Here is a 13,765-nt window from a genome sequence, read left to right on the forward strand (position 1 = left end):
ATTATTAATTAATTGAATTCCAATTGGCTTGAATTGGACTTACCATCTAAGTGCCTTGAGATGACATTTGTTGTATTTGGCGCTATATTAATAAAAATGAATTGCATTGAACTTGAAAGCAGTATTCCATTCCCTCACACCACGTTGGTTTATGAGAATGTAAGAGGTAAGATGAGTGATAGAGCCTGATTTCCATGCCTTTGCTTTAGTTTAATTTGAGGAAATTAAATCGCTGCTCATCGGTAATGTTGTATTTCGTCAACTATATGTTCAGTCCATCCCCACTAAAACTTTAACCACCCAAATGCATTGGGAAGTGGTTGTCCATTGCGATCCCAATAACACCCATTTCTGTCAGAACCACTCTCGTCAAAACGAGACGTAAACAGAGATGAATTTCAGAAGCTTATTCTGAATGCATACAATTTGTGTTTGGCGGTATGGCTCTGTTCGAGGAAGTTCCCGACTTTTCCATGAGCTCCATGGAAGCCAGACAGGGAACAGCAGCATCCTCAGGTGGAGTGCCTTCCATTTGCTGTAAAGGCAACAAACCCCCTAGAACAGAGCAAGCAACAATGAACAACAGTATGACATTGTTTGGCAATGAAAAATTGGTGGAGCAGGGGAGGTGGTGGGTGCAAGCAGAAAGCAAAAAAAAGCAGTGGCAGCAAACCAAGTTTAAATGAAGTGCCCCAAATGCCAGCATCCAATTGCGAGCAGGAGCTGATTACCCATTGAGCGCAACTGGTTGTGGAGCCATAGGGGTTGGGTCGGCATCAGCCAATAGGCAAAGGGCGCGTTGACTACGTGGTCTGCCAGAACTAACGCGATGCTCCATTTATCTCTGCATGCTGTAAATAAACAGGACTGATAGCAGGAAATAGGAGTGTGTTGTAATTTGGGCCTGCTGCATGCTAAACCCAAACACACAGTTACAGAGAGGAGGTACAGGGAGATTAACATGATTTTTTGGTCGCAGTCGTAGGTTGTTAGCGATTAATGATTATCAGAGTAACAGCTGCTCCATGCTGAGTGTATGATGAAGATAAGATTGTGATTGCGGGGAGTTTGTAATGAAAGACATGCTTCAGCTCTTTCATGAATTTTGAATGCTCTATTGCTATGTGACCTGCAGAGGATATCTGATAATAAAACACACTGGTAAAACTGAGAAACTGATTAAACAGTCCTCCTGTGATAACTGAATACGTAATATTTGTCATATTAATGATATATATTGCATCTTTGTTAATATCATAGAACTCTATCTCTAACTCTGTCTCCTTATTATCACAAGGCACAGTAGTATTATCATAGATTTGTTTGTTGTTGTTGTTTTTTCATCTCTCACAGCATCCGGCAGTGACATAATAGTTGTAATTTTGGGAAGGCTGTGGTCACACTGAAAGCATCAGAGCACCGGCCAGGCAGACCTCCAAAGCCATAGAAAATACATGGATTCATGCTCCTTTACATTTGTATTATATTAACCACATCCTGAGCAAATTAGTTTAAAGGTAGAGGGGAATCTCACATTATGCCATTAGGTACCTTTCCAGTTTATGCCTCTGCTGCGTACCATGTATATCAAGTAAGACCAGAGGCCTTAATGAATGGAAATTCTCTATGGCTACCTTTACCTTCTTGAAAATTCGGAATCATTTATTGGAGACAAAAGACTGGCAACCATTGATATGTGCTCTAAATATGCATGTCTGAGCTGTTCTGTGAAACTGCCAGGCAAAAGGACAGTGGATGGGCATACTTTTAATAATTTAATGTACTTAGAAATGGTACCAGATGCCTCACCGTGCGTGTCCAACAAATGCAAATGATCACGGTAAGACTTAATTTCAACATAAACTGTCTAAACGAGTCAGTGTCAGCTAAGGTGTTGCCTCTGTATTAACGAATCAATTGTTTTACATACATTTCAAACAATATCATGCATATAATACATATTAAAATGCAATACAGCTACAACCCCAATTCCAAAAAAGTTGGGAAGCTGTGCAAAATATAAATATAAACAGACTACAATGATTTTCCAATCCCATAAATCAATGTTTTTTTACACAATAGAATGTGGAAAACATACAAAATGTAAAAAATATTACATTTTTTCATTTGATGTTAAATAATAGTTTATCTTAAATGTCATGGCAGCAACATGTGCCAAAACATTTGGGACTGGGCAACAAAAGACTGGAAAAAATGGGTTTTTAAAAAGAAACAGCTAGGGAAACATGTTGCGGGTAAAGTAAAAACACTTCAACAGCTTGAGATAAACTTAGGTCATGAGATGTGTTTTTCCTCTGAGTTTGATAAGTAAAGGATTTGTTAATGTGCTTTTTCAACACATACAACTATCTAATGTCAGATTAACGTTTCAGTCAATCGTTAACTTCTGATTATTATCACATTTTAGAGAAAAACCTTTTTTGTTTTGTCACTCAGCATGTTTACATGTACAATTGAGTAAGGCTATGGTTAGAATGTGCCCTGGCCATTTGATTGGACTACCATCTTTGTTGTTTTATACAGGAGAGGAATCCAGTTATTGACTGACGCATGTCTGACGCTGTGAACTGTAAAGATATTCTGCTGCTTCTTCCTTTCTCTGCGGGAGATCACTATACACAGAAGTATGGCTGAATTCTCTGCACAGACGTTGTCATTAAGTTACTTGAAAGGTTTGTCAGATGACGCTGAGATTAAAACTGAGACTGAGTTGACACATAGTTCTAATAGACAAAAATATTAAAAGAAGTGCCTGGGCCCATTCCAGGCAAGTTAAACATATATGTGCAAAAGTAATCAGATTTAGTGTGTTAGTCTCATAATTTTACATGGTTTGGGTCAAACTTATATTTTCACATTTCACATCTTAAAAGTCCGATTTTAGTGGGACTAAAACAATAATACTTTTCTCTTTCTAGTCTCATGTAAGAAAAAAATTACATTGATATAGAGTTAAAGTTTGTGTAAATAAATTCAAAGCTTTTTTCAAAACACTTAAATTTGCTGAAAATATTTGAGAAGATTGAGAATTACAGGAATTTTTTTACAATTTTTGTCTTCACCATTTTTAAAGCAAGTAAGAAATCATGACTTGATGGCCATGCATCCAAGATTCCTGCCTTCTGCTTCAATGATCTAATTAGTTGAAGCATTTGCATGTGAGTAGCTAACACAAAGCACCCACTCAGAGAGCTGGAGTTATGCTTCGTGAGACTACACACATACAGAATTGAGATACTTGAGTTATGCTTAATTAATGGATTTTATGAAAAGCAACACTGACAGCTGATGATTACCATCACTAGCACCTGCCTTTGAAGTGAACATTTTATAACTGGTAGTTTTGCAAAACATTGACTGGCGACAGCAGGGATTAAACTGTTGTAATTGGCAAATAGAGCTGAAAAAATATTCCCCCTCCACAGCCTCCATCCTTCTCTCCTGCCAACACCTGATGCTGCATATATTTTTGCAGTATATGCCTGCCAGTGAGTGTAAATTGCCTGGTGTGTTTTTGAAATACTCCTCGTAACTTAGTCCAAAGATGGAATGTAACCAAAATATTTATCTACACTGTGCATTCGAGACTCCATGAATAACGCAATAGTATTGGATAAAACAAACTCTTTTTTTTTAATATGTTTTGAGATAAACTCACCACATATTTATTAGCAGATATTTGTTAATGCTTTACATGAATAGTTTTCATTCAAAGCAGAGCTCATCAAACTATCCATACAGTGCTCTTTGAAAGTTCCCCCACAGTATACAGTGTAACTCAGTTTGCTTTGCTATTCTTGTACTTTCTCTCACATGAAATTCTTTGGGCCATTTTGAAAGCCACAATGCACCAAAACTTCATTCTTCCAGTATCGGTAGTTCATTTGTTTTGCAGCATTTAGTCCAGGGTAGAACTAAAGACGATCTTATGCTCTTGAGGCATCATTTTAAGCGCAGATAGATCAAATTATCAGATAATTCCCTATTAGAGAATGATTCCCAACTTATTAATTCATCTGAAAAAATGTAATTAAAAATGTAATTCTGAAATGGGAGAGCTTCAGGGTTTTTATGTCAACTCTGGACAAAGGGAGAACCAATGCTGAGGAATCTTCCGGTTGTGTCAAATCAAGTAGCTGCAAATGAAGATTGTAAAAAACATTTTGATAGTTATCAGTCATTGCAACAAACCTCTCTATTTGATATCATATTTTATATATATATATATATATATTAATATACATATACACCTGAATGTGATTGGCTTGATGTGGATGAATGGTCTTATCATTATTATGGAAATGAAATTGCAAATGCAGGAAGATGGATCACACAGGACACAGACACATTGCTGGTTGTGATAGGATTTATGAGTGTTCCTGGACACTGGGAGATGAATAGAAAAGTCTGGGATGACAGGGTGATCTGCTCAAGATTAGGGAGTTTAGGGGAAGTTCAAGAAGCAGCAACAACTTAGCAGTCAGGAACACTGCTCCCTTTGCTATTCAGTTTTTAATGAAACCCTTTGTTACTTTTTACATACTGCATGATGGCCTTTGGTCAGCAAGATGTTCTCATACTGTCTTCAGTTAGAAAACAAATTGAGTTAAATGGCTATTTAACAAATGGTTGTTAGTCAAACTGTCAGGTGTTTAACATTGTTTTGGTTTAGAATATCTAGTTTATATTATTACATCATCAATATTTAGCTAAGTGTGCAGAGATCTAGTTTGTTTTGTCCACAACGTTTAGCTTTTATTTTCACAGACTAAATTTAATTGGATTTAGTTTCTAAAACACCAACATTACTATGAAATAGGGGTCATCGTACAGCAGGTCAACCTCAAACACCAAAATTTGTTATTACACAGGCTTTCTGGGGGAAAATAATGTTAAAGTGCATGCTGTCGAACACTGAAGGGTCCGATGCCTGTTAGCCTTGCTGCCACTTTGTCAAATTGGCCACTCAAGTCACAAGGATAAAAAAAGAGGAAAATATATATACAGATTCCACTAAATCCCTAATGGCATTTTTGTCCAACCTAATCAACTGAGGTCATCCATGAAACTGCTGACAGCAAGGACTTACTTTTATTGTCATTCATATATTCTGTAATGATTTTATGAATTTAAAAACTTCCCAACAGCATTTAATATCAATAAATATTTGATATGAATAACTTTTATACTTTATTTTTACTATTTCTTGTGTATATAGTGCTAAGTGGGACTATGTGAATGGCTCAAGCAATGGAAACACGAGTAAACATATGTATTTGGATGCACATATTCAGGGAGGTACAATTATTCCTTCCAGAGGGAAAACAAAGCTGTTCCTCTCTATCTAATTATCTCCTCAACCACATAATCTTAAATAACATAATATGGGCCCGTAATAGATGCAAAACAAAGCATTTTTCAAATTTTGAAGGCTCAAGACTCAAGACTCGTCCCTCATTGGTTTGGTCCCCCATCTACAATCCCACAATACCCACAGGGTTTAAAGTACTTATGTGTAACTGCAGTTGCTTAAGTACAACACTGACTTAACTTGATACATGATGGTCTTTAAGCAACTTGTGCTTGTTAGAAATCTTATCTGACTTGTGCCCACACTGCAGAATATAGCCATGCTACACAACATTAAAACACGCTGAAGCTGCTCTCCTCTGACTGCACCAGCCGGGATTCTGCTCGGTGACAAGACAACTCTGCCATGATTGGCTGAAACCTTCACTGATATGTGCTCCATGTGATACATTTTTACTGCTGGGTCTTCAGATCCATTTCTGCTGTGGTTATCTTTCCCAGACAGGATGTAATGTATCTAATTCTCCCCTCAGGCTCATTCTCTCTCTATATGGGCACTAAGCACTAGTTTTTATTTACAGCCAGAAAGCTGTCAGAACTTTTTAGTTTGAGAGTTACTATTCAATTACTGGAAAACAAGTCTTTGATTCTTTCACAAATGAAAAATTATCTTAGATGGAACCCCTGTCCATGCAATGCCTCAGTTTTTGGAATTGTGACAAATCAAAAGCACTGAATAACGTCCAGGGGGAAGTGAAACACTTCCTTGCACAGAGCAAACTACATTTAAACACCAACACAAATGACCCAACACCTAAAGAAATGAGGCTAAAAACTGTTCATAGTGTCATGAAGGTTACCTGTTTTTAGCTGCACATCCCAAAGCCTGAGTATGTCTGCTTTAAAGAAAGCACAAAAGACACATGGAAACCTACTTGTTTGTATGGTTTGTTTGCCTTATTATGATCAAATTATAGAAAAAACTCATCTCCATAGCAATTAATGACTTTAGAGTAAATATAGAGAGTCCCATCGGTCAGCCTCTCAGAATAGTGTCTGCACTACTTTTACCAATCTCTCTCAAGTTATTAAATCATGGCATTAAATGAGTACCACCTCATTTTTAACTGATGTCCCCCCCATACAGTTAAATTTAGATCCATTTCCTTTGTAGTCTCTGTCCTCTACCTTCATATGATAAGAAGTCATTTTGCTTTTGGGAGATAAATGGTTTTCGCTTTTTGAAGAGAAGTAGATGGGGGACAGTGGGAGTAGGACGAGAATCAGGGCAAAGACAGAGAAATTAGTCAGTGGGTGGGGAGATTAAAAAAAAAAAGTTGGGCTGTAGGAGTTTTCTTGAGAGACGCATTTATCATGCTATGATTGCAGCCTGTTTCTATTTCATTTTTTTTTTATAGCCGTAGAAATGTATCATGCGAAGATCCGCATGCTTGAAGATTTTTCAAATGTAGTTGGTGCCAGGAGCCTTTGTGCCACTCTGGCATTGGTGAAAAAACATTCCACAAGATGCAGGCATCTAATATAAGCAATCATTTGAAGCAGCATGAGGGAAACTTTTTAATGAAAAGAGAGGTTGGTGATTATCTTTTAGGGTGTCAAATCTATTGAGTGGTTCAGAGCTTTGGTTTGTGAAGGTGTCTGTCGTTAGAGATGAGGGTAAAACTATGCACCCCTTGATAATTGTATAAATTGGCTTTTCAGGAAATAATTTACTCTCCTCGGGCTAGGAAGAGAATATAGCCTAACGCAATCCTGCCCTTGTGTTTAATGGAGCTGAAAGGCAGTGGGTTTAGGTTAAAATGAGGAGAGAACACTGATAGAAACTGATCTATTTGCTTAAAATTCTTGTTTTAATGGAAAAAAAAAGACAACTTGTGGGTTTGAATGCATTTGACTCAGTTATTTAATCTGACAACCCACCGAAGAAGTCATAGCTGGAAAGAGCAGAAGCAGGGAGGGCCCTTTCAACAAATAGTAATAGAAATGCTTGGCAGATTGTTGGATGATCCGTTATTTGTTACCATTTTAGCTTTAATCAGATCAACTCAGTGGAGCGAGCTTTTAAAATGAACCTCTTCTTCAAGTCATTTGGGCGAAGAACAAAAATATATTTTCCACAGAGAAATGCCTATTTTTTTTTCCTTTACTCTTCAACAAAGTAAAACTTGGGGTGGTCCGTGGCGTGGTAGGTTGAGCGGGCGCCCCATGTGCAGGAGGCTGTGGTCCTCGCTGCGGCTGGCCCCGGTTCGAGTCCTGCATCGGACGGCCCTGTGCTGCGGGTCGTTCCCCCTCTCTCTGCCCCCTGCTTCCTGTCTCTCTGGACTTTCCTGTCCATTGGGGGCATAAAAGCCCAAAAAAATAATAATAAAAAAAAAGTAAAACTTCTCAGGATAGAAAGCTGATTGGTCACAAACATATAACATGAAGCCTGAAAAAACTGGATTCTCTTATCATCTTGCACATATCTCGAGGATCCAGTTGCCTTACACATTAATAAGTGACTTCCTGTTGTCCAAGATACAGCATTTTAACTTGCCATAAAACCCCTTGGTTTTAAATATTTGTACCTTTGGCCAAATAAGAGCCATTCTTAAACTTACTCTTAAACTCCAGAATATTGTGTGAGCAGGCGTTCTCTATTTGGTGTAAGCCAGCCAGAGTCTGACAAGCAAAACTTCTCACACGACTAAAGTTACAACTTCTCGCACATAGTTTTAAGATGAACAGTCTTCCCAGGAGCACTGTAAGCCTGTCTTTTTCACCGGGTGTGTTTTGCCTCATCAGGTTAAATTTCTTATCAAGTCTCCTCAGGGAAAAGTCTCACTTTTTGACATTTTGTTTTCACGAGCAGGGGATATAAAATGTATTATGATTTGTTTTTCCACGGAAAATTCATTTTGCAAAAAACTTTTGAATGCTGAATAATTGCTGATTTGACAGACTGCACTGCCGCTGAAAACGCATGCAAATTCAGAGGTAGTGAAAGTTCTAGCTATCCGTAGCTGCTCCTGACATTACTTTCTGGTCCGTGACTAAATGACTTTCTGTTCAGTATGTTTAGGAAATATTTTGGTTGATTTCCTGCAAATACACATTCACAGCTTTCACTTTATATTAACAGCTACATTAATCATTGAGCCTGTCTTGACCAATATTTTTGTAATATTCTTGATCCAAAATGCTACAGGGTAGAATGAAAATTGGCATGGTTTTATTATTTGCCTAGTAGTGTACCTCACTCTCTTTAATCATCTTCTGGACATGTGTAATGAAGCACCTGCATATGTAATTCAGAAAGTCAGCTCTCTGCTCTGTTTTCTCTTTTTTTCTTTTCTAAAGGGCTGAACCTATTCTGACCAGAATGAAGGAGGACCACACTCGCATTATCCTACCTGCCATAGACAACATCAAATACAACAACTTTGAGGTGCAGCAGTATGCCAACGCTGCCCACGGATACAACTGGGGTTTGTGGTGTATGTACATCATCCCTCCACAGGAGTGGCTGGACAAGGGGGATGAGACAGCCCCTATCAGGTGAGTGTATCAGCTGGTGACCAGCATCCATTATAGATTAGGATGTTTGATGAAATATGGATGGCCTTTGGGTATGACTTATTCATGTATGGAGCCATCAAACTCAGGTGCTCTATAATGTGGTGCGCACACAGATAAACCTGCCTGTGGTAAACTGTCTAATTAACATGATGAATCATTGAATCTTCATTTCGATGCAGAATCACAAGGCCGTGGCGATGTGGTGTGATCAGTATAATTGTGTGTTGAATATGAGCAGGTTCTTTCATTACACCCCCTCTGATTGGAGAATGGCACAAGTTTGTATTATGTTTCTAAATAACAGAGAACTGGTAAAAATAAGACTGAGGGCGTATTCACACCTACCTCGTTTGGTCCGGACCAAACGACCAAACGGACCAGATTTCCGTTGGTTCGGACCTTTTGGGATGGTCTGAATACAAACCACCGAACTCTGGTCCGGACCAAACAAGCGGACCGAGACCGAGCTGAAAGGTCGGACTCGGTCCGGATCAAACGAACCCTGGTGCGGATCTTTTGGAGGTGTGAAAGCAGACCGGACCTAATCCCAGACTTTTTGCTTTTTTGTACCTCGGGAGCATCCGTCGTTTGTCTGCTGTTAGGTAATAGATCAAAGCGTCGTTCTTCTAATTACTAGACCGGCTGTGGTAAAGCTAACGAAAGACCGAAAATAATATTTCTAGACCGAAAATGAGTAGGGGACAAACGTGGGCCGAAGAGGAGACTCGTGCTCTTGTGGACGTTTGGGCAGATACGTCTTGCTTGAAGAGCCCGAATTGTCTCAGCTTGAGCACACATCAGCGTTAAGGCGGTAGCATGGTTGCCGCGTCTGTCACGGCGGTGGTGGACCGTGACGTCAAAATGACGTTTCAGGCATGGCGCTTCCCTTGAACAGACGGCGCAGCGCGTTGTCGTGCACCAGTCGATTTTTGTAACTTGGCGGCGCCGAGCACAACGAACCGGATGGACCGATGTGAGACCGGCTCAGTGAGGAGGTGCGTTTGTACAGGCAGCTGTACGAAACTGCAGTGAAACAGCACGGGGAGCACGTAAACTCCCAAAACTGGTGCACAGAGATGGGCAGAACTTTGGGGAAAGAGGGAGAGTTCTGTAAGAATGTGTGGAGGAAGCTACAGGACAGATACGTGAAGGCAAAGAAGAGGGCAGAGACTCTGTTGATGCCGGGGGCTTCAAACCTTCACCTCTATTAACTGAATTAAAAAATTAAAATGATCCGAAAACTGCAGCAGTATCATTAATTACAGTATTCTTGCTCTTGACAGCGGCATTGTTTTCTTCTCCACTTTCGTGGTTGTAGAGTAGCGGTAACCTTAACGTAGCAGCGCCACCTCTGTGACGGAGAAAATTGCAACTACTGGCGCACAACGACTTGCGCCACTATATAGGGTCCTATGGCAGGCACGAACTCGTGACGTCATCAACACCGCTCGCGCGAGCAGACGCGGCAACCATGCTAGAGCCTTTATCCTCCGTAGCCGCCTTGCCCTTTGTCGTCGTGGTTGATAAATTACTTGTACAGCAGCATAGTAATTACACAGTTGTGAAAATAGCAAAACGTTAAAAAAAAAAACATATAGTTTTGATTATATTAAAAGCAATAACGGCACGAAAAGCGTCCATGACTACATTCACTTTTGAACTTAGCACTTTGTGTTGCGCGTGTCGATTCTGACCAATAGCCGAACGACTTCAGGGCGCGTGGCTTTGATGACATATTTTGGTCCGTTTACTGAAATGTACAGTCTGAAAGCAAACCGCACCAAATTGAAAAAAAAAAGGTTCGGACCAAATCAAGTGAACTATCGGACTTTCCTGGTCTGAATACGCCCTGAAATGGAAAAGTGTTGAGGTTGATATGAAATGGTCTTTATGTTCCAGGCTAGGCACACTATTCTATCACAAACTAAAAAGTCCAACTTAGTATGGGAGCATGAGCTGACAATGTTTTGCTTTACCTTTGTCACTGTGACAAACACGGTCCCTTTCTAAAGATTAATTTTGAATTAAAGAGCTCATATTATACTCATTTATAAGTTGTTCTGGGTTGCATGATTTGATAAACCAAAGTTCTTCATGCTGAATGTTGCAGTAGCACCTCATGTGGCCTACTGCCTGCCCAAAATCACCAGTTTTAGCTTCTGTCTACTTGAGGTTCCCCTCCTGAAAGGTCTGGGGCAGGAATGTCCACATTCGGTCCTTGAGGGTCGCTGTCCTGCAGGTTTCAAATGTTTCCCTGCTACGACACACATGATTCAAATCAGTGCATCCTTAGCAGGCTTGTGCAGAATTTATAAATCTTTTGAATAGATCTACTTAATCTGAATCAGGTGTGTTGAAGCAGAGAAACATCTAAAACCCGCAGGACAGAGGCCCTCGAGGACCCACTAAAGCACTAATGCATTTCAGACACTACTTCAATGCAACAGTGCTTCATGATTATGCACTGTTCACAGTTACTTGAGGCATAACAGACACTGGCAGGATAGGTACACGCCTAATTTGAAGTGATGGACACAATTTGCTGTTTTTGATGGACATTTTGACATTTGACATCTCTGTCCATTAAATATAATATATATGCATACTTAGAATACTAAGTAAAAAGAAAAAAAAAAAAAAAAACTGCGCACGAGAAACTTACACTTTATTGTAAAACAGTGTAGGTTAGGCAGCAGGACGGGCAGAGAATCGTCATGTAGGTCAGCCACGGCTATTCAGAGACAACACGGGAAGCCGGACAGCCTCTCCCATTCTCTGGTGAAATTGCTACATCTTCAATGTTAAATTGACGATAAAACAGTTATTCACAAAACACAAGATATGCCCAATACTGCATTTACTTTCATAACTACAACATGTTGTCCTGTAGCTTAATGAAGGGATTTGTTCTGAAATCACCGCCGTTCACTGAGGAAATAATGTTATGAAGCCGCCACTAACAGCCAGGCTTCCGAGGCAGCCCGGCGTCTCTGGGGGTAGACGTGGGGTGGGCGTGTCAATATGAGGGGCTGTGTCGGGATGATTGGAGTGAGTGTTTGTCCATCAGATCTTGTGGCAGCAGAATTTTTAAGCGGGCAGAAGCACGCTGGAACTTCAGTCCCAAAGCGGATACGAAAGAGACTGGTTGTCTGTGAAAGTGCTGTCGGAGTTTCACTCATTTCCCATCGTTTCCATTTCCATCCTAACACACATACACTTTTGTAAATATTACACTGTAAATAAGAAACACATCCTTGTTGTTTAGAAGTTTTGTCAATCATATTCCTGTTGTGCATTTGTTTGTCGTGTTAGCTAGTAGTTTTGTCACAATGGCGTAATATGGGCTTCCCCTGTTTTAAAAGTCAGCAGCCGCCACTGATGTAGGTCTAATGTCAGACGCAGGTCAACTTTCTGCCGATATCAAACACTAAGAGTAAGTATCCTGGGCCTAATTCATTAAGTTTCACGTTCCCACCAGAAAGTTTCAGGTGCGCACGAGAAAGTTTCAGATGCGAACGAGAAAGTTTTGCGTGCGCACGAGAAAACCTTGGGTTTTATTTTACTCTCATATGTCATTTTAAGGGCTCCGTAGAAGTGTGAGATCACTGGTAGATAAAATGGACAAGCTTGAGTATCTGGAAGGCAACAGAAAAAAAAAAAAAAAAAAAAAAATACTACTTTGAATTTTTTTTTCAGTTGACCTGTATCCACCTACACAAGCATTGACCCCAGCTGTAACTACTTAACAATCTTCATTATACTAATAATGAATTATTACTACCCACAAAAATCAATGAAATATGTATCAATTGTTGGTAAGCAAATGTTTTTAGAGTCACAATAAATGCATTCACATATTTAAAAAGCAAGCTGAATCAACATCAATATGGTAATTTTCCAAATGTGGTGTTTGTAGAAAAAGAGACGAAATTAATAGGTGAAATGTCTGAGGAGTATTATTTGCTCACCAGAAACTCTCAACAGGTCAGGAAGCCACAATATTGAGCTGTTAGCGTTAGCTGGTGTTAGCATGCTCCTTTAGCTCTTAGCTGCTAAGTGCAATGCATGATGATTTACTTCACTCAATGCCATGTACAGCTTCTGTACACAACTTTTGATATGTCAAAACGGGTGAGTTTGTAGTGCAAAATTCGGTGAATGAAAAGATTTAATTGTAATTTTGGACAGTGATACAAAATGTCTGACTCACCACGTAGTGAACAAGTGGAAAATCTGAACTTAGCAGTTTTCTGCTCTGATTTAATCAAGTTAAAGGAAAGAATATCTACTTTTCTGTTGTGTTGCATGAGTCAACATTACAATTGTTGTACATGGTATGATGTGATTCAGGGATTTAAAGAGAACAATTTTTATTGTTTAGATTCAATTGGACTCAATCCAGTCTGATGTAGTTCATAATACTTATTTAACACATCAAATGTTTTACTGGTAAATTAGCAGAAGTCGTTTTCTATGTATGAGGCAAATAATAAGATAGATTAATTGAATTTGATTTAGTAAATTTGATCAATTCATCCCAATAAAACAGATGTGGAAATTAACTTTACTGTTCAATCCGTTAAAATTAAGCTTTTAAACTTAAGCTTAAAAACACAGAATTAGATTCTCTGAACTGATTATAACAACTGCGGACAATTACTGTCCGAAATCAAAAGCGATCTAAAAAATTATGTAAAGAATAAACAAAATAAGAATTTAAATATTAAAAGTATCTAAATTCAGCCAAGCCAAAAATCTGGTCAGTAATGATCTAAATTATTTGCTTCAAGATTTGAGGGTGTTTGATGGTTAATGTGAGCTTCAAAGGCCTGCAACACCAAAAGTCAAGAGCAAG

General features: G+C 39.2%; 1 protein-coding gene across 1 annotated transcript in view; it reads left to right on the top strand.

Annotated features, from left to right (window-relative positions):
- The window catches only part of galnt9 (polypeptide N-acetylgalactosaminyltransferase 9), a 134,808-nt gene that overhangs the window by 65,335 nt on the left and 55,708 nt on the right, over positions 1-13,765 (top strand). The window contains exon 5 of the mRNA XM_075468387.1: positions 8,692-8,889. Coding sequence (XP_075324502.1) covers positions 8,692-8,889 — 198 coding nt within the window. The remainder of the gene's footprint in view (positions 1-8,691; positions 8,890-13,765) is intronic.

This window comes from Odontesthes bonariensis, chromosome 6 (genome assembly GCF_027942865.1).
Source record: "Odontesthes bonariensis isolate fOdoBon6 chromosome 6, fOdoBon6.hap1, whole genome shotgun sequence".
Classification (NCBI taxonomy): domain Eukaryota; kingdom Metazoa; phylum Chordata; class Actinopteri; order Atheriniformes; family Atherinopsidae; genus Odontesthes; species Odontesthes bonariensis.